The sequence below is a fragment of the Schistocerca cancellata genome, chromosome 2 (assembly GCF_023864275.1).
Source record: "Schistocerca cancellata isolate TAMUIC-IGC-003103 chromosome 2, iqSchCanc2.1, whole genome shotgun sequence".
Classification (NCBI taxonomy): domain Eukaryota; kingdom Metazoa; phylum Arthropoda; class Insecta; order Orthoptera; family Acrididae; genus Schistocerca; species Schistocerca cancellata.
In genome coordinates, this window is record NC_064627.1 from 398,405,406 (window position 1) to 398,429,960 (window position 24,555).

The window sequence follows — 24,555 nt, forward strand, 5'->3', positions numbered from 1 at the left end:
ACACCCGGTATAAATTAAAAACGAAGGTAACCCAGTGGAACAAGCCTGTTACTAAACTACATCTACATCTACATCTACATTTATACTCCGCAAGCCACCCAACGATGTGTGGCGGAGGGCACTTTACGTGCCACTGTCATTACCTCCCTTTCCTGTTCCAGTCACGTATGGTTCGCGGGAAGAACGACTGTCTGAAGGCCTCTGTGCGCGCTCTAATCTCTCTAATTTTACATTCGTGATCTCCTCGGGACGTATAAGTAGGGGGAAGCAATATATTCGATACCTCATCCAGAATCGCAACCTCTCGAAACCTGGTGAGCAATCTACACCGCGATGCAGAGCGCCTCTCTTGCAGAGTCTGCCACTTGAGTTTGTTAAACATCTCCGTAACGCTATCACGGTTACCAAATAACCCTGTGACGAAACGCGCCGCTCTTCTTTGAATCTTCTCTATCTCCTCCGTCAACCCGATCTGGTACGGATCCCACACTGATGAGCAATACTCAAGTATAGGTCGAACGAGTGTCTTGTAAGCCACCTCCCTTGTTGATGGACTACATTTTCTAAGGACTCTCCCAATGAATCTCAACCTGGTACCCGCCTTACCAACAATTAATTTTATATGATCATTCCACTTCAAATCGTTCCGCACGCATACTCCCAGATATTTTACAGAAGTAACTGCTACCAGTGTTTGTTCCGCTATCATATAATCATACAATAAAGGATCCTTCTTTCTATGTATTCGCAATACATTACATTTGTCTACGTTAAGGGTCAGTTGCCACTCCCTGCACCAAGTGCCTATCCGCTGCAGATCTTCCTGCATTTCGCTACAATTTTCTAATGCTGCAACTTCTCTGTATACTACAGCATCATCCGCGAAAAGCCGCATGGAACTTCTGACACTATCTACTAGGTCATTTATATATATTGTGAAAAGCAATGGTCCCATAACACTCCCCTGTGGCACACCAGAGGTTACTTTAACGTCTGTAGACGTCTCTCCGTTGATAACAACATGCTGTGTTCTGTTTGCTAAAAATTCTTCAATCCAGCCACACAGCTGGTCTGATATTCCGTAGGCTCTTACTTTGTTTATCAGGCGACAGTGCGGAACTGTATCGAACGCCTTCCGGAAGTCAAGAAAAATAGCATTACCTGGGCGCCTGTATCTAATATTTTCTGGGTCTCATGAACAAATAAAGCGAGTTGGGTCTCACACGATCGCTGTTTCCGGAATCCATGTTGATTCCTACATAGTAGCATGATATTCGAGCAAAAAACACGTTCTAAAATTCTACAACAGATCGACGTCAGAGATATAGGTCTATAGTTTTGCGCATCTGCTCGACGACCCTTCTTGAAGACTGGGACTACCTGTGCTCTTTTCCAATCATTTGGAACCTTCCATTCCTCTAGAGACTTGCGGTACACGGCTGTTAGAAGGGGGACAAGTTCTTTTGTGTACTCTGTGTAGAATCGAATTGGTATCCCGTCAGGTCCAGTGGACTTTCCTCTGTTGAGTGATTCCAGTTGCTTTTCTATTCCTTGGACACTTATTTCGATGTCAGCCATTTTTTCGTTTGTGCGAGGATTTAGAGAAGGAACTGCAGTGCGGTCTTCCTCTGTGAAACAGCTTTGGAAAAAGGTGTTTAATATTTCAGCTTTATGCTTGTCATCCTCTGTTTCAATGCCATCATCATCCCGGAGTGTCTGGATATGCTGTTTCGAGCCACTTACTGATTTAACGTAAGACCAGAACTTCCTAGGATTTTCTGTCAAGTCGGTACATAGAATTTTACTTTCGAATTTACTGAACGCTTCACGCATAGCCCTCCTTACGCTAACTTTGACATTGTTTAGCTTCTGTTTGTCTGAGAGGTTTTGGCTGCGTTTAAACTTGGAGTGAAGCTCTCTTTGCTTTCGCAGTAGTTTCCTAACTTTGTTGTTGTACCACGGTGGGTTTTTCCCGTCCCTCACAGTTTTACTCGGCACGTACCTGTCTAAAACGCATTTTACGATTGCCTTGAACTTTTTCCATAAACACTCAACATTGTCAGTGTTGGAACTGAAATTTTCGTTTTGATCTGTTATGTAGTCTGAAATCTGTCTCCTATTACTCTTGCTAAAGAGATAAAACTTCCTCCCTCTGTTATATTCCTATTTACTTCCATATTCAGGGATGCTGCAACGACCTTATGATCACTGATTCCCTGTTCTGCACATACAGAGTCGAAAAGTTTGGGTCTGTTTGTTATCAGTAGGTCCAAGATGTTATCTCCACGAGTTGGTTCTCTGTTTAATTGCTCGAGGTAATTTTCGGATAGTGCACTCAGTGTAATGTCACTCGATGCTCTGTCCCTACCACCGTCCTAAACATCTGAGTGTCCCAGTCTATATCTGGTAAATTGAAATCTCCACCTAAGACTATAACATGCTGAGAAAATTTATGTGAAATGTATTCCAAATTTTCTCTCAGTTGTTCTGCCACTAATGCTGCTGAGTCGGGGGGTCGGTAAAAGGAGCCAATTATTAACCTAGCTCGGTTGTTGAGTGTAACCTCCACCCATAATAATTCACAGGAACTATCCACTTCTACTTCACTACAGGATAAACTACTACTAACAGCGATGAACACTCCACTACCGGTTGCATGCAATCTATCCTGTCTAAACACCGTCTGTACCTTTGTAAAAATTTCGTCAGAATTTATCTCTGGCTTCAGCCAGCTTTCTGTACCTATAACGATTTCAGCTTCAGTGCTTTCTATCAGCGCTTGAAGTTCTGGTACTTTACCAACGCAGCTTCGACAGTTTACAATTGCAATACCGATTGCTGCTTGGTCCCCGCATGTTCTGACTTTGCCCCGCACCCGTTGAGGCTGTTGCCCTTTCTGTACTTGCCCGAGGCCATCTAACCTAAAAAACTGCCCAGCCCACGCCACACAACCTCTGCTACCCGTGTAGCCGCTTGTTGCGTGTAGGTAGAATGCAGCTGTTCTGCAACATGGCACTTGGAGGGAGAGGCTCTTGGGCCTGGGACCCCAGCCACCTTTTAGCCTTGAGAAAGACACCTGGTGCTCATTTATCTGCAGGCTAAGTGGGCCTGAGGCCATCCTGGGGAAGTGGAACAAGGAAAAACTTCTGCCCCTGTACAGGACTGAACCCAGAACTTCCAGGACTACAGTCTAGTGATCTACCAGTTAGACAACCACAGCTGGTGTACAGAATTATTTGTATTTTTTTTCTTTTTGCTATCAGTCACATTTAATTATTTTATGTTTACTTTAACACACTGAAACATGTTTTAAGCACATTTTGCTCAAGTGTTTATTCTTACAGGTGTTATATAAAGATAAATTGTCCAAAAGTACAAATATATGTTACACCTTATTAACAAATGAATGAAAATGTACTACTTCCTGTGGTGGGTCACTGTGTACTTCTTACTTACAAACAACATCACAGAGTCTTGTCTGGAAACAATATTTCTGCACAAAGCCCACACATTATCTCAAGTGGATATGTGCATAAACATGTTCTTTTATTTACTTGAAAAATACAAAAAAATTACAATGAGCTGGTAAAAATCGATGTTTTCAGCAAAAACAGGCACTGATCAAAGTACACAATTCTAGTTTAAAAAATTGTGATGAAAAAAATGTAAAAATCTCAGTAGACTAATTTTAAACCATAATCTGAGAATCAGACAAACATTCTCCTTCAGCTATCACTGCTAGCTGAATTGTGGAATTTTTGTCATTAAAATTTTCAAATTCACTTCTTGTTCTGTACTTATTCTTAAGTGATACTGTGAATCTTAATTAACAGCACACTTCAGAATGAAGTCATATGCAAATTATGATAGTAGGAAAGTGGTAGGAGAGGACAAAAAATTTGTATTTTACAAGATAAAACAAAGAACAAGAGGTGAGGATGAAAAGAAGAGGAAGAGGATAAGTTAAAGAAGAAGAAGTAAACGACAAAGAGAAGGCAGCTGGGCGACAAAGGGGAGGGGGAGGGAGACAGACAGACAGAGGGAGGGTGAGGAAAAGCAGGAGGAGGAGAAACAGAGATATGTGGTTTGAAAAGGATACTTAGTCCCTCTCTTCTTTACATCTACGTAGTAGAGTGCATTCCCTAACATTTCAAATTTCCAAATATTGTATTACAGCTGGTATCCCATTTTGATTTTCCTCATACATTGTCCTGTTATGCCTTCCTTGATGTACACCAAAGAATCAACAAAATCTGCCCGTTATCAGCTGTCTTTATGACATGTGTAATTTAACCTAACCTACTGACTTGAAGTCTGTTGGTGTGCTAGTTAAATATATAAAGACACAGTCAGACTCAATTGTGATTTCTCATCTAGAAATTAGAATATCATCCTCATTAATAAATATATTTGCCATGTCACCTTACTGCTCTCAAAAAATATGAACTTTTGCAAGGATGGTACAATAAGTCAGCTAACAAATACTCTCATGGATGGATAAATAGCCTATGGGAATTAAATTAAATTCTTTTCTCTTTTTCCAAACACCATGAATGGTTTCAACCACTATGATCATTTTCAAATGGTTATGATTCTAGCATCTGGAAGTAAAGTAAATTCCATTTATAGAGACGAGATACAACCAACATTTTCAAAAACTAACAGTAGGTGGATGTGTCTATGCCACTGCACTTGAAATTCAGATGCAAGAATAATGATAGACATATGGTCTGGAATTGAGGTACAAAGTGTAGCAAGTTTTATGCACTGTGTTTAAAACTTCCCCAGCTGTAATTCATCACCAACCAATAAAAGTTTACAGAGAATTTTAAAAAATCTGCAAGTGCTAAATTTGTGTGGGGGAGAAGAAAAGAAAGAAAAACAGAACAGAACAAATGTGTGAGGTGAGAAACATCAGTGTGGACGAGCATGTCTACCTCAGGTGACAACATAGGTTGCATTGTGGGGTTGGTCCAGCTGATTGTCACATTCACCTAAGCCACATTGCACACAGAATCAACATCTCCCATGACAGTGTAGTGAATATTGTGTGCACCACATGGGACTTCCAGAAGATGTGTTCTCACTGGGTATCATGGCAACTCTCAGGTGATAATAAACCCAAGTGAATGAGGTTGTTTCTCCAACACTTAATGTGGTATAAGGTGGAGGGTGTTTCATTCCTGCACCCTATCATCACAGGAGAGGAACTGTTGGTGCATATGTAACACCTGAGATGATGAAAGAATCAGTGTTATGGACACATTTTCAGCCACCCCTCCCTACTCCTCCCAGGAACAAGATCAAAACAATGACATCCACAAAGAAAGAGATGGTGAAAGTTTTTTGGGATATGCAAGATTTGCTGTCGATTGATTTTATCTTACGTGAATGAACTGCAAATGCTGCTATTTATTGTACTGCACTTGAATGGTCACAAAACACACTTTGGAGGAAATGACATAATTGCTTTCAAATGGTATCATATTGGTACAAGATCATGTGGACTGCTTACTGTCTCGGTTTTACATTTCGATCCAAAATATCCAATAGACTGTACTGGAACACTCTCCAAACAACCTGGTTCTCACACCAAGTGTTTTTCACCTCTCTGAATGTTAAAGGGGCACCTGACTAGCCACCACCTCAAAAATGATGCCACCATTCAGGAGGCTGCTGTTAAGTGTCTCTTAGACTTGAAATCAGACTTCTTTTATGCCAATTTCAAGACAATGATTGATCACTAGAACAAATACTTTGACAGTCTTGGTGACTATGTGGAAAATTAATATGTTCTAGAGCCTTATTGTCCAATTCACAGACAATGGTGCTCTGTACAGGTCGAGGCATGAAGAGGGACTGCATTGTTGTCAGTTCCTAGCGACAGCTGCAGGATATACATATACACACTTTACACTTGAAGAAAATGTGTCTCTGTAAATTAGGTCTCTTGCTTGTTCCTGTGTAATTTGTCACTGATCACCACCAAATGAAATAAAAATTCGATAAATAATTCACTACAATCATGTTTTATGGTTCCACTGTCTACAACATTCACAGCAGAGTGCTCAAAATACTCTCTGTCTGTTGGAGAAAGTGTGGTGTAGGTGTGCAGGACAACCCTAAACTTACCCACCATCGTTTGAGACTCTGACTATAGTAACTTTGCTTATCTAATTTCTTGAATAAACATTTTCTCACAGAGGACTTATTACCTTACTTTTAGACCCAACTTCTTACATCAATACAAAATTCTTGAATGGAATGGACTCCTTCAGCCATGCTCCAAAATGAGGCTTGCTCAATAATATGGAGTAGTTGTACAGCAACACAATCTGGTTACTGCAATTCACTGTTCAATTACGTAACACATACTATCATTACTGGTGTATATTATGTTGTAACTGTTTACTTTTAGAGCAGTAATTTGTAGTAAATTTAAGATACAAGAATTTTCACGAAATTGATTTGTTATTGACTGGGCTAAAGGCACATGGTCGCATTGTCATCAACACCTCTACATTAAAAATTAAAGGTCAGTGGAGAATAAGTTAACACAGCAAACAAACAAATAAACAACATTATAATTGTCATGACGGTGATGATGATATGCTGGCCATCATTGTCATTGTCATCAACAACAGCTTGCATACACTGCCTGTAAAGGCTTCTCTACAGTTTTCCACACATGACATATTTCCGCACAATGTGAAACAGCAACTTGTCCTCCTGTACCTCCAGCACTGCTATATAATCCACACAGTATGAGTATTGAAACTTGTTCAAAATTAACTACAGATGCTTGGGTGCATTACATCTGGAATGCTCTTCTGTTTGACCTTTTCTATGTTTGGAAATTTCCAGTTATGGTTGATGCAGCCAGAGAAATTACCTGACTACCATATGTTACGCCTATTACACTGGTTTCTCAATATGCACATCCCTCAGTACATCACAGATGAAATAACTATCATCTCATCATAATAACAACACATTGTCTCTCATGTCAAATATAGTAGCTGTACTCATCCATTACAAAAAACATTCTAAAAACGTTTTTTGTCACTACAGTTCACCTCTGTAACAAGCTATGCATTCTACACACAATTCAACATAGTGCTACATTTAAGAAAGAGCTGCAGCATTTGATTTTGTCACCCTAATACATTAAGGTAGGTAGTGTTCTGTGTTCTGGCCCTATTGGGCCTGAATGACTGACATGTCATCCTCTGCCAATGGTATCACTGGATGTGGTATGGAGGGGCATGTGTTCAGCACAATGCTCTCCTGGTTGTTGACATATTTCTTGACCTTGGAACTGCTACTAATCAGTCAAGTAGCTCCTCAGTCGGTCTCACGAGGCTGAGTGCATCCCATTCAAATCCTCTCACCAAGGAAAAATCCATGTCAGTACCAGGAATTTAACCTGGTTTTCTGCATGGCAGTCAGTTGCACTGACCACTCAGCTACAGAGGCATGTAACACTAATAATTTTTCTATAAAAAATTTATATTTATGATCATTTGACTCCATCAAAGAATGAAGCCAATGCTCACTAATTCTTCCAGTTACAATTCTTTTTCTTTCTATTTTTCAGTTAGTGGTGTCATATTATTACATTTTTTCTTCTCTCTTGGTTATTTGTGTTCTTTGCCATTTTTCTCCTCCTAGCTCTCTTCCAGTTTGTTTTCTTATGTCCATTGCTGACACAACCCACAGTTTAAATCTAGCAGGCTATAAATTACTCAACTTATTCTACCATTTTTTAAAAACAAATACAAACAATGTTTTTGTCTTTTACAACTATTTTCAGTTTTACTGTTTTTGTGATAACTCTTTTTTAAGTGTTATATCCTGGCACTATATAACACCTCTTGTTACAAATGCCATAACAATTGTCATGATAAAATATGTAACAGAGAACCTTGTGGCCCTTACCCTGGAAGAATAAATAAATAATATCTCCTGGTAATATATTCAACATGAAATTTTCCATTGTTTGATGAGCCATGTATAGTTTTTGAAAGGCTTTCATATTAAACATCCATGTTTTGCTGTCATAAGTCATTTTGGTTATACAAACTGATTATTTTGTTCATTTCACAAACATTAGACTCTTCTTTTTGTACACCCTATTTTGCTCACCGACAGCACTACAGATCATTTCTACTCTTCTGTTCATTTCCTTTTCTGTCACTGTCTTTAACTGCCTTCAGTAATAAACTTATAAAATGGTTTTACTACTTCATTCTTAATTTGTGCAAGTTTCTATTTCATAAGTTGTTTACATATTATTTTACACTTACTACAATTGTTTTTCAGCCCTAGGTTCTATTTTCCCCTATTTGTTGTTCCATTTGCTACTGAACTTTTTACCTCCAACAGAACCAAAGGGTACAACATCATCAACAAAATGAAAGTGGTTCAGGCACTTTCCATTAACAAGTCCAGTCAGCATGAAAACGCAGGCAGCTGGGCCCCAAGAGTTATGTATGGTGCACTGTTAGAGCTTAGAGACATATTTCTTATAGAACTCAGCCATTTAAGTCAAAGGTAAGATTTTCTAGGGATGGAAACCTTGTGGTCAATTACACTATGAATGATCTCATGTTGAAATAGGAGGGGAAGCATAAATCACAGGTTTTGGGTTTGATTTTTCAAACACATGAATCCTCAAATAGCTGACGTATAAAACAGCGCTGGTAGATTAAAACGGTGTGGCAGACCAAGACTTGAACTCAGGACCTTTGCCTTTCTCAGGCAGGTGCTCTACCAACAGAGATACCCAAGCACAATTCACAATTCAACTCACAGCTTCACTTCCACCAGTATCTCATCTCTTAGCTTCCAAACTTCAAGCACTGCTGGTGTTCAAGATTCAAATGAATAGAGCGACAAGCCTTGTGAGTATCCTTTGTAAGGCTTATATTAATTTCACAGTAGAATTAGTCCCTTTCTTAACATAGTTATAAAGCAGAAAACAGTCCACAGCATGTGGCAAACATATGGATTAAGCTGTTTATATGTAGAGGGATAGGACATAATTATAAAGCTACAGACCAACATCTGAAATATTTCTCTGTTGTAGAATCTAGAACATATGTTAAGCTGAAACACAGTTGTTAACAGAGAGGGAAAATGTTTTCCCTGAAGATTTAACAAGCATTGATCAAGAAAAAACAGATGACTAGTTTATTTTTCATTATCTTATAATGGCTATAGCCTGTGTCACAATGACTTGCGAGCAGATGTGGCATACGGGTAGACAGTGATATTTCATAGCTTGGATGTATAGCTGTACACCACTTTGGAGAGTTCTTCTTCTTTCCAGGCATGATGATAATATTTAGAAAACCCTTCTCCCCCTCCCAGGGGGTATTCCACTGCCCACTGCCAACCCTGGTTCATATTTATGCTCCACCCACTTTCACACTTTGCCACATGGGTCACATCCTTATGAAAGGCCCAGGTACAAGATTTTTTCCTGTAAACCCACAGACTACATTCTATTCCAATCCTGTAACAGGCATATCCTACTATTGATCTGCTAATTTTTGCACACCCTTTTATGTGGGCATGTCCATCAACTAGGATGAATGACCACTGCAAGTCTGTGGCCAACAGCAGAGTGAACCACCCAGTAGCAGAACATGCTGCTGTGCAGAGTAAACTTAACTTAAGTGGCTGCTTCATGAACTGAGCAATTTGAATCACCCCCACCCCCACCACCAGCACCAATAATATCAGCTTGTCTGAATTACGTAGGTCATAATTACCACTTCAGTTCATCCTCTGAATGCAGAATCCTCCTTGCCTCAATCTCCACAAGCCCCTGTCCCACACCCACTGCCACAGTTGTTCACCTGCTCCCAATTTCATTCATTCCATACTTCTATCCCCCTTCTTCGTCTCTTCTGCCTCTCCTCCTTCCCACTCCTGTCCAGTCATCAACATTATAGTGAGCCAGACATGCCAAAGCTTGATGTGCACTGGTACCTCATTTCTTACATTCGTATCCTTTGTGACTGCTGCTGTAGTGTGGCTTGAACCTTTCACATTTCTGTACTTCCCACATAAGTAATTATAGGTGAGAACACTTGATCATGCTACAATACTGTAAAAGGGATACATTACAACTGGCGATGTAGAGCAGCTGTTGAGTTACAGACATGCACAACAGCAAGTCTGCTATACATTTAGTCTTTCATCCAAAAGGCCTTCTTCTTCTGAAATAGAAAACACAAATAAATTCATGCAAGCACAATGCAAACACACACGGCTACTGTTTCCGGCCACTGAGGTGAGATTGTAAGTAATTGCGTCTGATGAGAGAAGTGATACATGGGTGGAGGGGATAAGGAGGAGGCTGTGGCAGGGAAGGGAAGGAATAGCAGGGTAGGGATTGGGGAGATTGTAGTGTGGCTTTTAAGAGTATGCAGGTACAGAGTGGGGACAGGGTAAAGCTGCTAGGTGCAGTCAAGATGTTTGAGCAAGTGGAGAGGTGGAACAGGAGCAAAAAGGGGAGGCGAAATGGAAGAAAAGGGAAGAAGTAATGGAGGTAAAAAAGACTGGGGGTGGTTTTATGGAATAGAAGGCTATGTCGTGGTGTAGTGGGAGGAGGGAAGGTGATAGGTGGGTGAAGGACAGGGACTAGCTAATGTTGAGGCCAGGTGGGCTACAGGAAAGTACGATAAACTGCAGAGAGTTCCCACTCGCATAATCCAGAAAACCTGATGTTGGTAGGAAGGACCCTGATGGCAGAGGTTGTGAAGCAGTCACTGAATGAAGCACACTGTGTTGGGCAGCACGTTCGGCAACTGGATGGGCCAGCTGTCTCTTGGCCTCAGTTTGTTGGTGGCCATTCCTGCAGACAGACAGCTTGTTGATTGTCATGCTAACACAGAAAGCTGCACAGTGGTTGCAGCTTAGTTATTATATCACATGACTGCTTTCAAAGGTTGCCCTGCTTTTGATGAGATAGGTGATGCTTGTGACCAGTGTAGGTAGTGAGGGGAGGATGTATGAGATGGGTCTTGCATCTAGGTCTATTACAGGGATATGAGCCATCAGGCAAGAGGTTGGCAGTAGGGGTGGAATTAGGATGGACAAGGATACTGTGTAAGTTTGGTGAATGGTGGAATACCACTGTGGGAGGGGTCAGAAGGATAATGGGTAGGATGATCCTCATTTCAGGGCATGATGAGAGGCAGTTGAAACACTGGTGGAGAATGTGATTCAGTTGCTCCAGTCCTGGGTGGTACTGAACTATGAGGAGAGTACTCCTTTCTGGCCATACAGTGGGAATATGGGAGATGGCACGTGACTGGAGAGACAAGGCACAGGAGTTCTGTTTCTGTATAATGTTGGGAAGATAATTTTGGTAAGACTCAGTTCACTCCACCATCCAACCATGACCTACCCCCACTGTCCCCAAATCACCACGTGCTAACATTTCAGAACTTCTCAATCTCAAACCTCACTATCATCCCCTAACCTTGAAACCTGTAGACAGAACCATATCCACCACCTAAAAGATGGCCCTAACCTTATAATCCTATTTGCTGATAAATGCTCCATCACAGAGGTTTCAAACAGCAGGGATTACCTGGTGTAGGGACTATACCAGCTGTCAGATTTGTCCACCTACAAAACCATCCACAGAGACCCTGTGACCACATTCCAGAAAGCCAACAGTTTCTCTACTCTATCCTCAAATCCTTAGGCCCATCCCAGAACCTCCCTCCTGAGTCTACGTCTCTGCTCACTCCTATCACTCCCTACACTCCTACCTTCTACATGATTCGTAAAATCCATAAACATAACGATCGAAGATGCCCCATTGTGGCCAGTTAGTGTGCTGCTACTGAGAGGATCTCTGGTGGACCACCACCCTCAGACTATTACCCATTATATACCCTCCTACAAAAAAGACACCAACCTTTCCTCCATCAACTCTCCACAGCTCCTGTTCCTTTACCACTTGGTGCCCTGCTCACCACTGTTGGTACCACTTCCCTCTATACTAGCATCTCAAATGCCAACAGCCTTGCTGCTATTGAACACTTCCCTTTCCAACACCTGACTGAGTCTAAAACTACAACCTCCTCATTTTTCACCATGAACAACTGCATCCTCACCTACAATTACTTAACCTATGAAGGATCATCCACAAACAAATCCATGGTACAGCAACAGGCACCTACATGGCACCATCCTATGCCAACATTAGGAACTTCCTAACCACCCAGAATCCCAAACCCCTCACCTAGTTCAGATTCATCACTGACAACTTTATCATATGGACTGAATGTGAGGGCACCCATGCACATTCCTCCATTTGCTTCAGGTGGTTCTCCACAACCCAGTAAGCCACCTTCCTCTTTCACCTGTCACTAATATCTTCGCTACAACAGCTGCCACCTATTCTATGCCAAGAAGTCCTTTCTATTCACACTAGCCACCCATGGCCATCATATCTGTAGTGACAAGCAGTCCCTCTCCGCCTTCACAAGTGAAGATTACACTCCCACTCTTGTACAGAAACAGATCTCCCATACCTTTTCTCCTTGGTCACCTCCCATGTTCCCACTGTCTGGCCATAAAGGAGCACTCCCCTTGTTACTCAGTACTACTCAGGACTGGAGCAACTGAATCATATTCTCTGCAAAGATTCTGACTACCTCTCTCTGTGCCCTGAAATGAGGAGTACCCCACCCACTATCCTTCTGACTCCTCCCACAGTGGTGTTCCACCATTCACCAAACACATACATTATACTTCGCCATCCCTACTCCACATCTGCTGCCAACATTTTGCCTCATGGCAAGACCTGCTATCCCATACATCCTGCCTCCCCCCCCCCCCATCCATGCCAATTACTCTGTCTCAAGCATCACCTGTCTCATCAAAAGCAGGGGTACCTGTGAAAGCAATTATGTGATCCAATAACTAAGCTGCAACCACTGTGCTGCTTTCTACGTCAGCGTGACAACCACCAAGTGTCTGTCCACGTGAATGGTCACCAATAAACTCTGGCCTAGAGACAGCTGGCCTATCCAGTTGCTGAACATACGGCCCAACACAGTGTGCTTCATTCAATGACTGCTTCAAAATCTGTGCCATCTGGGTCCTTCCTACCAACATAAGGTTTTCTGTATTATGCAAGTGGGAACTCTCTCTGCAATTTATCCTACTTTCCCTTAGCCCACGTGGCGTCAACATTAGCTAGTCCCTGTCCTTCACCCACCTATCACCTTCCCTCCTCCCACTTGACCACTACATAGCCTTCTATTCCACAATTTCACTCACAGTCTTTTTCACCTCCATTACTTCTCCCCTTTTCTTCCATTACTTCTCCTCTTTTCTGTTCCCATTCCCTCCCCAATCAAATATCACGGCTGCCCCTAGCAGTGCTACCCTGTCCCCACCATGTACATAAATTCTCCCACAAACATCACTACAAACTCCCATTACAACTGCTATCCATTCCCATCCTTGCCAATGTCTTCTCCTCACTCCCAGCACATGTGGATTGCTTCTCCCATCAGGCACAGTTGCTCGCAGTCTGGCCGCAGTGGCACGAGACAGTATTCGTGCATGTGTGAGTTGTGCTTGAGTGAATGAGTGTGACTTTTCTACTTTAGAAGAAGGCCTTTTGGCTGAAAGCTTAAATGTACAGCAGTCTTGCTGTTGTGTTTGTCTGCAAATCAACATTTCCTCTATATGGTGAGCAGTGACAGTTGTGTTGTATCCGAGGGACAGATCACCATCAACAGTGTCTCATGCCTTCACTTCATGAGACACTGCAGAGAAGTCTGGAATTTAATACAAGACATTTGTGCAAAGACTGTCGATCAGGAACTTTACACCACCAGCTGTTCACCCATTGCTGGCCAAATATTGGCAGTAAAAATTTCATCTAGCACCAGGATTTGAAGTGGTCTACTTCCAAGTTGAGTGCCACAGATAAGGCCCTTTTTAGTGACCTTGGCAACAGAAGTAAGGAGGGAAGATTAGGGTTTAATATCATGTTGACATCAAAGTCATTATGAACAATCAGTCACAGAGGGGGTTGCAGTCTATATTACTAAACAACTATCATGGAACCCAGTAATAGTTGCAGGTTGAATAACTAACAGCTTCAAGGGGTAACAAAAATTTGCTTTTCAATAATTTGTGTAATAATTATTTAAAATTAAAATGCTGCCATAATCTCTCATTAAGAGGTATAATCTTACACAAAAGATTCAACACCATAACACACGCATTATAGTTACAAACTGTGTATTTCTCTTGCGGCACCATACCTGACAGCACACGAGTACCTGGACTACATTCACCCAGTATGTGACAATGAGAGCACTTAGTGACTTCCAACAAATTTACATATAATTTGAAATCTTTATAAAACTTTTTCTTCCTGACTCCCCTCACAAAATTATGAGACAAAAAAGCTTTATAGCTTACTGCTTTTTTGCGTTCATGCAGTACAACTTCAGCAGCAGGCATGACATTTTAATGTATTATTTCTAAACTATCGACTACTTGCAATACTGTTTGCAGACAGTATTCACATATACTACTGAGCATATCTGCAATATTACATCATTGTATGACACATAGTTCAGGAGGTATGAATTCATGTAGAATTAGATCTGTGTAAAACTTGATTTTGCTTAAAATAGATTCCAAATTACCCAGACTATATTCATTCAGTGTTTCATGATGAAAGCCCTTCAGCAATTCCAACAAACTTTAAGCATAATTTTTATTTTTTCTAAACTTTTCTTACTTATATGTTTTAACAAGAAATATTTAAACTATTATCTGATTTGCAAAGTTATTTGACATTTGAAGCTGTATTATACATGGAGTTCATTTGTTTAAAGAACGAAGGGTTTGCTGGTATACACTAAAGAGACAAAACAATATACCCACTGGCCACTGGAAGACTGAATGGCACTTGGTGGCAATGGAGATATGTGATAAAAATGGGGTTTCAGCTGCTCACATGCTACTGTTATGAGCATTGATGTAAAGTGGTAGAAAGACAGTAAACCTAGAATAGGCCATAAGGTGTCGCAGGTCCGTGCCTCACCACAGAATAGGGAGATTAGAGTCTTGCTTGCTTGCTTGTTTTCTCTATACAGCATCATAGGTGGTGATCTGTGGCAGATCTGATGACAGAATACAATGCTGATGCAGGCACAAGCCTCTCAGAGCACAGTGTTCAGCACACATTATTGAACAGGCCGTTCCACAGCAGATGATTACACCATATTCCCTTGTTGGCCCAATGACATCATCAGTTACGGGTGCAGTGGGCATGAGATCATCAACTTTGGACTGTGGAAATGTCTCACCTGATCATGAGAATCATGCTTCTGGTTACAAGAGATCAATGACAGTGTCTGGATATGCCAGCATCCAACCAAATGGTTGCATGAAACGTGCATCTTACAACAAATGTTGACTAGTGGGGACAGTGTTATGCTGTGGGAGACATTCACAAGAGCTTATACGGGACCTGTGGTGGTAACTGAAGGCCCCTTGATACATGTGGATTGTGTGAATATTATTACCTTGTATCCTTTGCTTGATGTCTTCCTGTTGGCAATGGCATCTTCCAGCAGGATAACTGTCAATCTCACAAGGCCAGAATAGTGACACAGCAGTTTGAGTACCATGATAGTGAACTCATGTTTATCTCTAGCCCACCAAAATCAAACGATCTAAACCTGGCAGAACACACCTGGGATGCTAACTGGTGCTTGCTCCATGTCCACAATCCACAGGCCAGTGATTTACTTACATTGCATGAGCTGCACACACATCTTGTGCCACAAACCTCAGGGAACCTACTAAGGACTTGTTGGATCCATACAATATAAAATTGCTGCTGTATTGCACTCCAAAGGTAGACTAAGACACAATTAAGCAGGCATGTAATTGCAAATGTACTTGTTGTTAATAAATGATGTTGCAATTATATTATTTACTTGCAAATGATATTACATTATATCTGAAAATTTAGATTGGTTTATTGAAGATTTAAATTGTTTTAGAGGCAATATAATTTTCATTAAAGGGAACTTATCAAAACAAGCACATCAAAAGATCCAAGAAGATCTCTGGACAATTTTAATAGCAAATTATCACAGAGTAAAGGTGAATTATTGATTCCACAAATATGACAAATAAATGAATCTTCTTTATTGTTGTGATTTTACAATGATCATGCAACTAGGTAACACACAACATCACTACTCAATGAAATTTATTACAACAGCTTTTTATCCATATCCATCTCCTCCTTCCCCTCTCTCTGTCCATCTCCTTCTCCCTCATCTCTTTCTCTCCCACCTCTGTGTCAATCTCCTCCTTCATCCCCTCTTTGGCCATGCCCTATTCCCTCCTCTATGTATCCATCTCTTTCTCTCACCTCTTTTCTGTCTTAACTCCTCTCCTCCCCCCCCCCCCCTCCCTTTTCAGTTCACTTCCTATTACTCCTTACAGCAACAGCAATGGACACCCTTCCTGACAACTGGCAGGTGGATCAATTAGGTGTGCATGGTAAACACCCTCAGGCCCCACAGGGTACTCCAGGCAGCCTCGCTTCCCCAAGAGTCTCTGAGAGTTGCCGCCATTCACAATTATATTGCAATGGCATTGCGGTGCAGCCTGTCTTCACCTACGCCAAGCTCGGCAGATTCACATTGATCACATCATATAATTACTGCCCACTGTAGTTTTTGTGTCCTCAGCATTGTTCTCCTTCCACTCATTGGGTGAGCAAGTGGTCCTGCCCCGATTATTATTTGTTGCATATTTGCCATGAGTTAGTTGATGGGCAACCTGGTGTTTTCCCTGGATTATGGGGCTGTCTCTGCTGCCCCACACATGTTGCCCTGAAATATTTTGCTGACTTTGATAGTGAATGGGCAACAAGTCGAATTTCAAGTAAACACTGGAGTATCAGTAAGCCTCATTATTTTAGATATGTACAGTCTCTTTGGGTGCCCAGAGTTTCACTGGCTGCCCCATAGGATTGTGTCTTATATAAACAGTGCATTCCCTTATGGAGAAAGATTCTCTGTCCTCGAATGTTACAAGACTGTGGAATGCCAATTTACATTGTTAGTAATAAATTCACTGCTGGTGCAAAATGTCTTTAGGCTCAAAGCTTTTTCTGTTTTTGGCTTCCAAGTCAATGACAAAGTGCGTTCTTTACAATTTGGACTCCTTACTGCAGTCATACAGCCAGCTGTCTGAGAATATCTTGGGCTGGCAGAAAATTTGAAGGCATGTGTTTCTCTTAAGTTGTCAGAGGTACCTACATTTTATCACCCTCACTCCATTCCCTCTACCATGCCATGTGTGACAAGGTAAAGGCAGAGCTGCATTGCTGGCAGGATCAGGGAGTCTTTTCTCCTGTTTTTTTGAATCAGGAGGCCAACCTTTCAGTGGTGATTCAGAATCCCAATGGTGTGTGCAACTTTGTAGCAATTTTAAATTGAAAGACAATGCACAATGTCAGAGACTCATATCCCTTTTTGTGCAGGTGAAATTGTTGGTGAATCTGTGAGTGGGTGGGTGGGGTGGGGGGGGGGGGCAGCTGCCATTTGATGCAATTTCTTGGACTTTCCTGGTCCTCAACACCACTTTTGAACTTCATCAATTTAATCATTTTCATTTGGGGATCTTATCTGTGCCAGGAATATATCGATGTAGGAACATTTATGAAACCTTCAGTATGTTTTCCAAGGCTTCCTGGAGAATGGCCTTTACTGCAAGCTGGAAAAGTGCAGATTTTTCTCCTCAAAGGCGCATTTTTTGGGTCATGTGTTTAGTAACCTGCATCAAAGCCTTTGTCAATCTGCCAGCATCAAAGAACCTGAAGGAGTTCCAGTCTGTTTCAGGTAAGATTTTGTGTTATGCACATGTCGTCCTCTTAACCGGTTTCACCCCAAGGGCATTAAGTTTGTATGGTATGCAGATTGTCAATGGGCTTTTCATTCTCTCAAGCAGGGTTTGTGTTCATCCCCCTGTCTGGAAAACATTAACCCTGGCATGTGATGGCATTGGTACCGTCCTGTCCCATTGGAGCCCAGACAGCACCAAACAGCCCATCACTTACACACTGATGATGCTCTCTGCTGCACAGTGCAATTATTTACAGATGGAAAAGGAAGTGCTAGCTATAATTTCAGTGTTCAATAGTTTTACTTCTTCCTGTACAGGGCAAGGTTCCTCCTAGTTACCAGTCATAAGCTGTTAGTTTCCTTATTTGGCCCTCTTTCCGAGCAGCTAGATAGGATTGCACACCAACTCCAACTGTGGGTCCTCTTTCTCAGCGTGCCATTGTTGATGACCTGGAGCTGCATCGACAGGAGGCTCTCGGATTTGAGTTGGGTGTCACCCTGAAGCAAACCCTGTCATGTTTTCCTTTGACGGCATGCAAAGTTGCAACCACCATAGCTGCTGAGCTGCTTCTCCAGAAAATCATTTTTCTCTCAATTTCGGTTGCACAGAGCATGACTCTCTAGGTGTGGATCAGGCATGGCATACATTTTTCCTCCTAGTTGATCTGCTGAATGCTGTTGTGGGAGCCCTCACACAGGAGCAATGCTGTCAAAAGTTCATCCTTTCTAGCATTGTGTCCTTGCACACTCCAGATGCTGCATGTGTCACAATAGGGTATAACGCATAGGAAGCTATTGGCATAATGTCATGTCTACTGGCCAGCAATCAATCGTGATGTTGAACATCTGGCTTGCAGATCCTACGCCCAGAATCAAGCTATACCGCCACACCATGTCTCTCCTTGGCCAGTCCCCGACCACCTTTGGAACAGGGTGCACATTGATTTCTCTGGTCCATTTTTGGGCAGCACACTGTTGTTCATGGTTGATGTGTTATCCAGTTTCCAGTACATAGCCAAACTATCCTCCATGTCATCAACTGCCACTGTTCGAGCATTCTCAGTTATTTTTGCCATTGAGGAATCCTCTACAACATTCACATCCAAAACTGGTAGACAATTTGTGTCATGGAAGTCTGAAGACTTGTGTCCGCAAGGGCACCCACCATCTGAATACTGCCCTATTTCACCCAGCTTCTAACTTGGAGGTGGAGCACTTCATGTGTACATTCAAGACCCAGATGATGCATTGTCAAGTTTTCTGGCTACTTTCTAGGCGATGCTGGTCAATGGGTGCATCCAGTGGAATGTTTGGATGGGCACCAGCTGTGGGTCTCCTGGTTCTGTTACACTCTAAATCACATGCCATGGACCACAGTGGCCTGCTGTATTTTCCTTGTGGGGCTGCAGCCATTTGGGCATGGTCCTTTCAGCAATGGCATGGTAGGCTACCAGTTGTCATAGTGGATCACAAAGATCGGCAGCTGAATATGATGGACATTGGAGGGGAACAGCTGACCCATCATAGAAATCAGATGCACCTGTGCCCTGGTGGGGCATCACCATTGTGGCCTTCTAGAAAGCTGCTGATGCTCCATGTATTTCCATCCTTCTGGCAGAACCAATGTTACTTCCTTCAGTGGTTGGTCTCCTGTTGGTTTTCGCCAGCTCCCTCTCTAGTTCTGTGCTGAGGTCACTGCCAAAGCCTGGCCATTTTCAGCTCTATGTGGCCTTTTCAGAGGTGGTGGTATTTAGTATCCCCATTAGTGGACATTGCAATTGAGGCAGATGAGCTATCATGGGTAGAACAGCGTAGTAGTTTAGACACCTGTGATAGAGTGTGCATGTTATATGGTACAGGCAGATCCACCAATGGAAGTGTTTATTTGTGGGCAACAGTAGGGGAGCCAAATGTTGTTGCTGTGTGCTTAGTTGTCAGACATCTGCACCAGCTGCATGCTGAGTTTATTACCATGCATGCCACTACATGTTTGTATGCTCTGTTTCACACAGCGAGTTCATTTCCTCTCATGGAGCTCTATTCTACGGTTGTTACCGAGACACTGCTAGCCCATGAGGCACCCATGCCCTAACTGTAATTAAGACATAGTGCTGCAATGCCTCTACCACAAAGCCATTAGCCACCCTTCCCTCCAACCCCCCTCCCACTCCTCACCTCGTTCCTCAAGGTGCCCACTCCACATAATAAAACTCATCACCTCATTCATGTGTTGGTACAATATAGTCGACCAGGGCAATGTAGTAATATGTGTTTTTATGTATGTGTGTACATTTATTCTGTAGTGGATGGCAATGTTTTCAGCCCTGAACAATGGTACTATTTATTTCCATGTCTCCAATATTAGTAATATCAAGAGAAATGATGACTCTTGAGCTTTTGTGACTGACATTTCAGTAGAAGTTCAAGTACTACAGGTAAGGAAATGATTAAGAAAAGTGGTAAAGGTACAAGTGGGGATGAATAATCACTTAAACACCATATGAAGAGGGACGCAAAACATACATTATTTAATTCAGAAGCAACACTGAAATGTTATGATTGTTACTTCAAGAGCTCTATATACTGGGCATTCAATCCCTATTAGTTGTTTTGTAACTCTATAAGGTTTGCTACAGTCCTTTTGGCTTACAAAAATCATCAACTAATTAACTGTCTTCTGGCATATTGGATGAACTCTATTTTCCCACCTCATAACATGCTTAGACTCAGTCACACTATTCAGTAGATAAAAATAATGTTTTCTAAAAGAATAAGACTGCACAGAACGAACAGAGATGACTGTAGTATGATTTTGGGTGCTTTTGTATACAAGTTAAGTTATAAATCACACAATAAGCATGTATCACATTTTCTCTCTAGTACTACATGTAATACAAGCCAGTAATTTAACATTTAAATGGATAATATGCACATTTTTAAGCATTTCCACATAATTACCTGGCCTCAACTGCCCCTCTACATCAGCTATACTGCCCTTCTTGACCTTCTCGATCACTGCCCCCCGCCCTCCATTCTCCAGCAGCTTGCCACCTACTACCTTGAGACCCAGGATAGCAGCAGAAGAGCTGGGACCCATTCCTTCACGTGCAGTCTTCTTGAGTATCATGTGACCAATCATCCGTGTACCATCAGCACTAACTTGCCATGACATTGGATGCTGGGAAAAGAAGGGGATCAATTGTATACTTCCTGTCCATTACAAAAAATAAGCATCACATTTATCATACAGTACTAATTCTATGCTTATGGTTATGTAATATAAGCATACTGTGTTGTTTGTATTGAACTAGGGGAAGAATACTGAAAACTATGTATGTGTTCAAGCAGCATATTATTTTAATTACAGTCCACATTTTCAACACTTCATTCAAAAAGTGAAATACAAGGGAATAAATAAACTAAATATAAAAGCATGACCAATACATGCAAATTTAAAATACCTCGGAATCTTGAACTTTGAAGTTTTATAAAAATCCTTCATTTTAGCTAGGAAAAATCAAAGGTATTTTAACAAAAGGGAAAGCTGCATCCAACTTTTCCCAGGAGAACAAAGACCGAACAAGAAGTAGCAACATACCAATAGTCCACATTCAAATTCAAGAGTACACCAAATGAGTTCTGGTAGTTAACTGATAAGTCAAAAAGACAGCTACATTCAAGTGAAGCTGGGAATAAATATGTAAGATGTAGGAAAGAGATGGAATATTTGAAGAATGTTATACTGAAAGTAATTACACGTTTATGTTATGTTCTGGACACGAGTAAATAAATAAATAAATACATGTTTTGAATGCAAAGAAAATAAAAGTTAATGAAGAGAGGAATGGAGAAGAGAAACTCATCTGGGGACAAAAGAAAATGGGAAGAGAAGGAACTAAATAAGGGAATGATCCAGTGGGAAATCAAAATAAAATAATGCGGCAAATGTAGGTAAGAGAATGAGATAAACATTTTACTGAGATTATAAAAAGAAAAATGGAGGAAGATTGTAGCAGAGAAATCAAGGGCAAAGGTACTACAGTAAAATAATACACAGAGGAAACCCCAGTAAATGTTAAATAGCCCCCTTATCAAGGATGATCCACATGAGTCCTGTTCTGAAAAATGTTCCCTAGTTCTTCCTATTAAGTTCCACATCACCCTTAGCAATATTCTATGCCCATTTTCTGATTGACTACTTAGTGGTGATTATTAATTCTGATGCAAAACATCATGGGGGCAAGAACAACAAGTTATATAAATGAAATCCTGGGTTTGAATCCCGGTGTGGTACACATTTTCACTCGTCGCCACCAATTCCACATCATGTCCCACTGCAACTGATAGCAGTGATCCCTTCCCTTTCCTTTCTTTCCCTCTCCACCTCTAACTGACATATAAGCTACAAGTTAGTTGGTAGGTCACATTTTGCCAATGATAGGTCTCACATATGCATAGGGTACATTTCAAAATTGTCAGGATGATGATTATTATAGTATTCATTTCTTTACTTTATTCTGCAGTAATATGAAGTTATTGCTAACTCAGTACCATTTTTGGGCTTTCAGATGTAGGTGATCTTAACCTGAAAATAAAAAGAAAGTAGGTGACGAAGCCACACACACACACACACACACACACACACACACACTTTTACTCAACTTTTGCCCCCTCTATTCTCCCAGTAGAGTTCAAACCAATGTTAAAGGGACAGTTAACTGACACATGAACTCTGTTTAACACTGATGATGAAGGTGCAGTAATGGTTTATTTTTTCCAGACATAGTGTTCATTCAAGTAAATCTTCCCACAACTTTCACTACGTCATTTAACTTATTAACAGGATTCACTTTTAATCACCTCTGAAGCACATTTAAGCTACATTAATGTAATGCGGACAGAGAGAAACATCCTTTCGCGATGAAGTAAAACCAAAAAATATGTTTCTTCTAAATGTGAAGTTGTCAAATTTTATTAAATTTGCTTCTGTAGTCCACAAATTCTGTTTGCTTTAACATTTTCCATTCCTCATGAATGCCACAGTAAAATAAATTTGCAATGACAGTTATGGTTTTATGAATGGTTTTGTCTTTTCTTGTTTAATTACAATAAATATAAATGGAATGTTTGATTCTCAAACATAGTGTCTTGAATGTTTGGCACTTCCTTCTAAAATACTGGAATTTTATATTGTTTCAGTAACTTCACTTAACAGGTGGCTCACAGATTCCACTAAACAACTCAGTTTAAACTCCTTCAAATTAAATAATGTCCTACTATATTCTGCACAGTTACAGCGAACAACAAGTGAATCTTGAGACAGATTGGACTACTGGTCCATTTTTATGAAATATAAGAGTTTTATGTGGGCAGTGTAGTTACCACTAACTTGACAAATGTAATAAAGATCTTGGTACCTATAAGACAACTAGTTAAACAGAATTGCAGTCAGTTTGACTAGAGTGATTTTAATGCAAAAAACATTGAACAACATTTATTTTGGAAAACTTACTAAATGAATTACTAGGACATCACTGTTTTTATATTAACCTATTCTCATTTTTTCTCTTCTAACTACCACTTTTGCTCATTTATATGGTTTTACTCTGTGCCCTTGCTCCTGTACAACAGTTTCTGATGACCAAATAGTCTCATGTAACCTGTAATATTTCTTAATCAGTACAAGTCTATCATAAATAGTTTGAAAATCTGAACTATTCTGTGTAAGGATGGTTTACTGTTATGTAGGTCACATTCACTATGGACACTTTGGTGAACATGTGGTTTGTTGATGAACAAAGTGCCTTTTACTGCACTTACAGTCATCATCAAAGGTATCTATTATCTTAGTGTACACAATACATAAAAATAACAATGATATCAGTAAGCAAAAATTACAATTTAAGTTACAAAATATTTTTCTTTAAATCACAGATATATTAAGGAATGAAATGTCTAATGCGAAATCTCTAACATGTGTCATATGAGAATTATTTATGTTTTTTTATGTTCCAATTTACTGTCGCTGAAGTTTCAACAATTAACATGGCTTATTTCTCATCATTCATGTTATTACAGACAACAGATTTAAGTCATAATTTGCAATAAATCTTGAAGTTCATGAAACTGTTACATTTTTTACAATTAAGAACTATAAATGTGACAAAACTCTGAACTCATACATCGCAGATTTAATATATACTTATAATCACTTCTGGTTCATTAGCATTTAACAACCCAATACTAAAATAATCATGAGAATTTTTAGATTACGGTGCCTGTGTACCTTCAAAAAACAAACAGACTCTATAATTAAGAGTATTTAGCTGTTTACCTACTTGTATTTCGGTCAACAAAAAAATCAGGCTCTGAAAATGTTTTAAGTTATACAAACAATGGAAACTCCAAATAGGAATAACAACAATGTATAGAAAGACAAATTGGTACTTCCCATAAAGAAGACACATTAAGCTGCAGACAGGCACTCTGGCCCAAGATGCTGGAGTTGGCAGTCAAATGTGCATGATGTGCACTTGTGTGTATGGATGGTGTGTGTCTCTCTTTTGCTGATGAAGGCTGTGGCCAAAATCTTATGTAAGTGTCTTTGAATTGTGCCCATCTGCAACTTAACATG

At 40.7% G+C, this 24,555-nt stretch overlaps 1 protein-coding gene across 1 annotated transcript in view; it reads right to left on the bottom strand.

Moving 5' to 3' along the window:
- Positions 1 to 24,555, bottom strand: part of LOC126161827 (regulating synaptic membrane exocytosis protein 2) — a 1,269,779-nt gene that overhangs the window by 823,235 nt on the left and 421,989 nt on the right. The window contains 1 exon segment of the mRNA XM_049917929.1: positions 20,880 to 21,099. Within this exon segment, the coding sequence (XP_049773886.1) occupies positions 20,880 to 21,099 (220 nt within the window).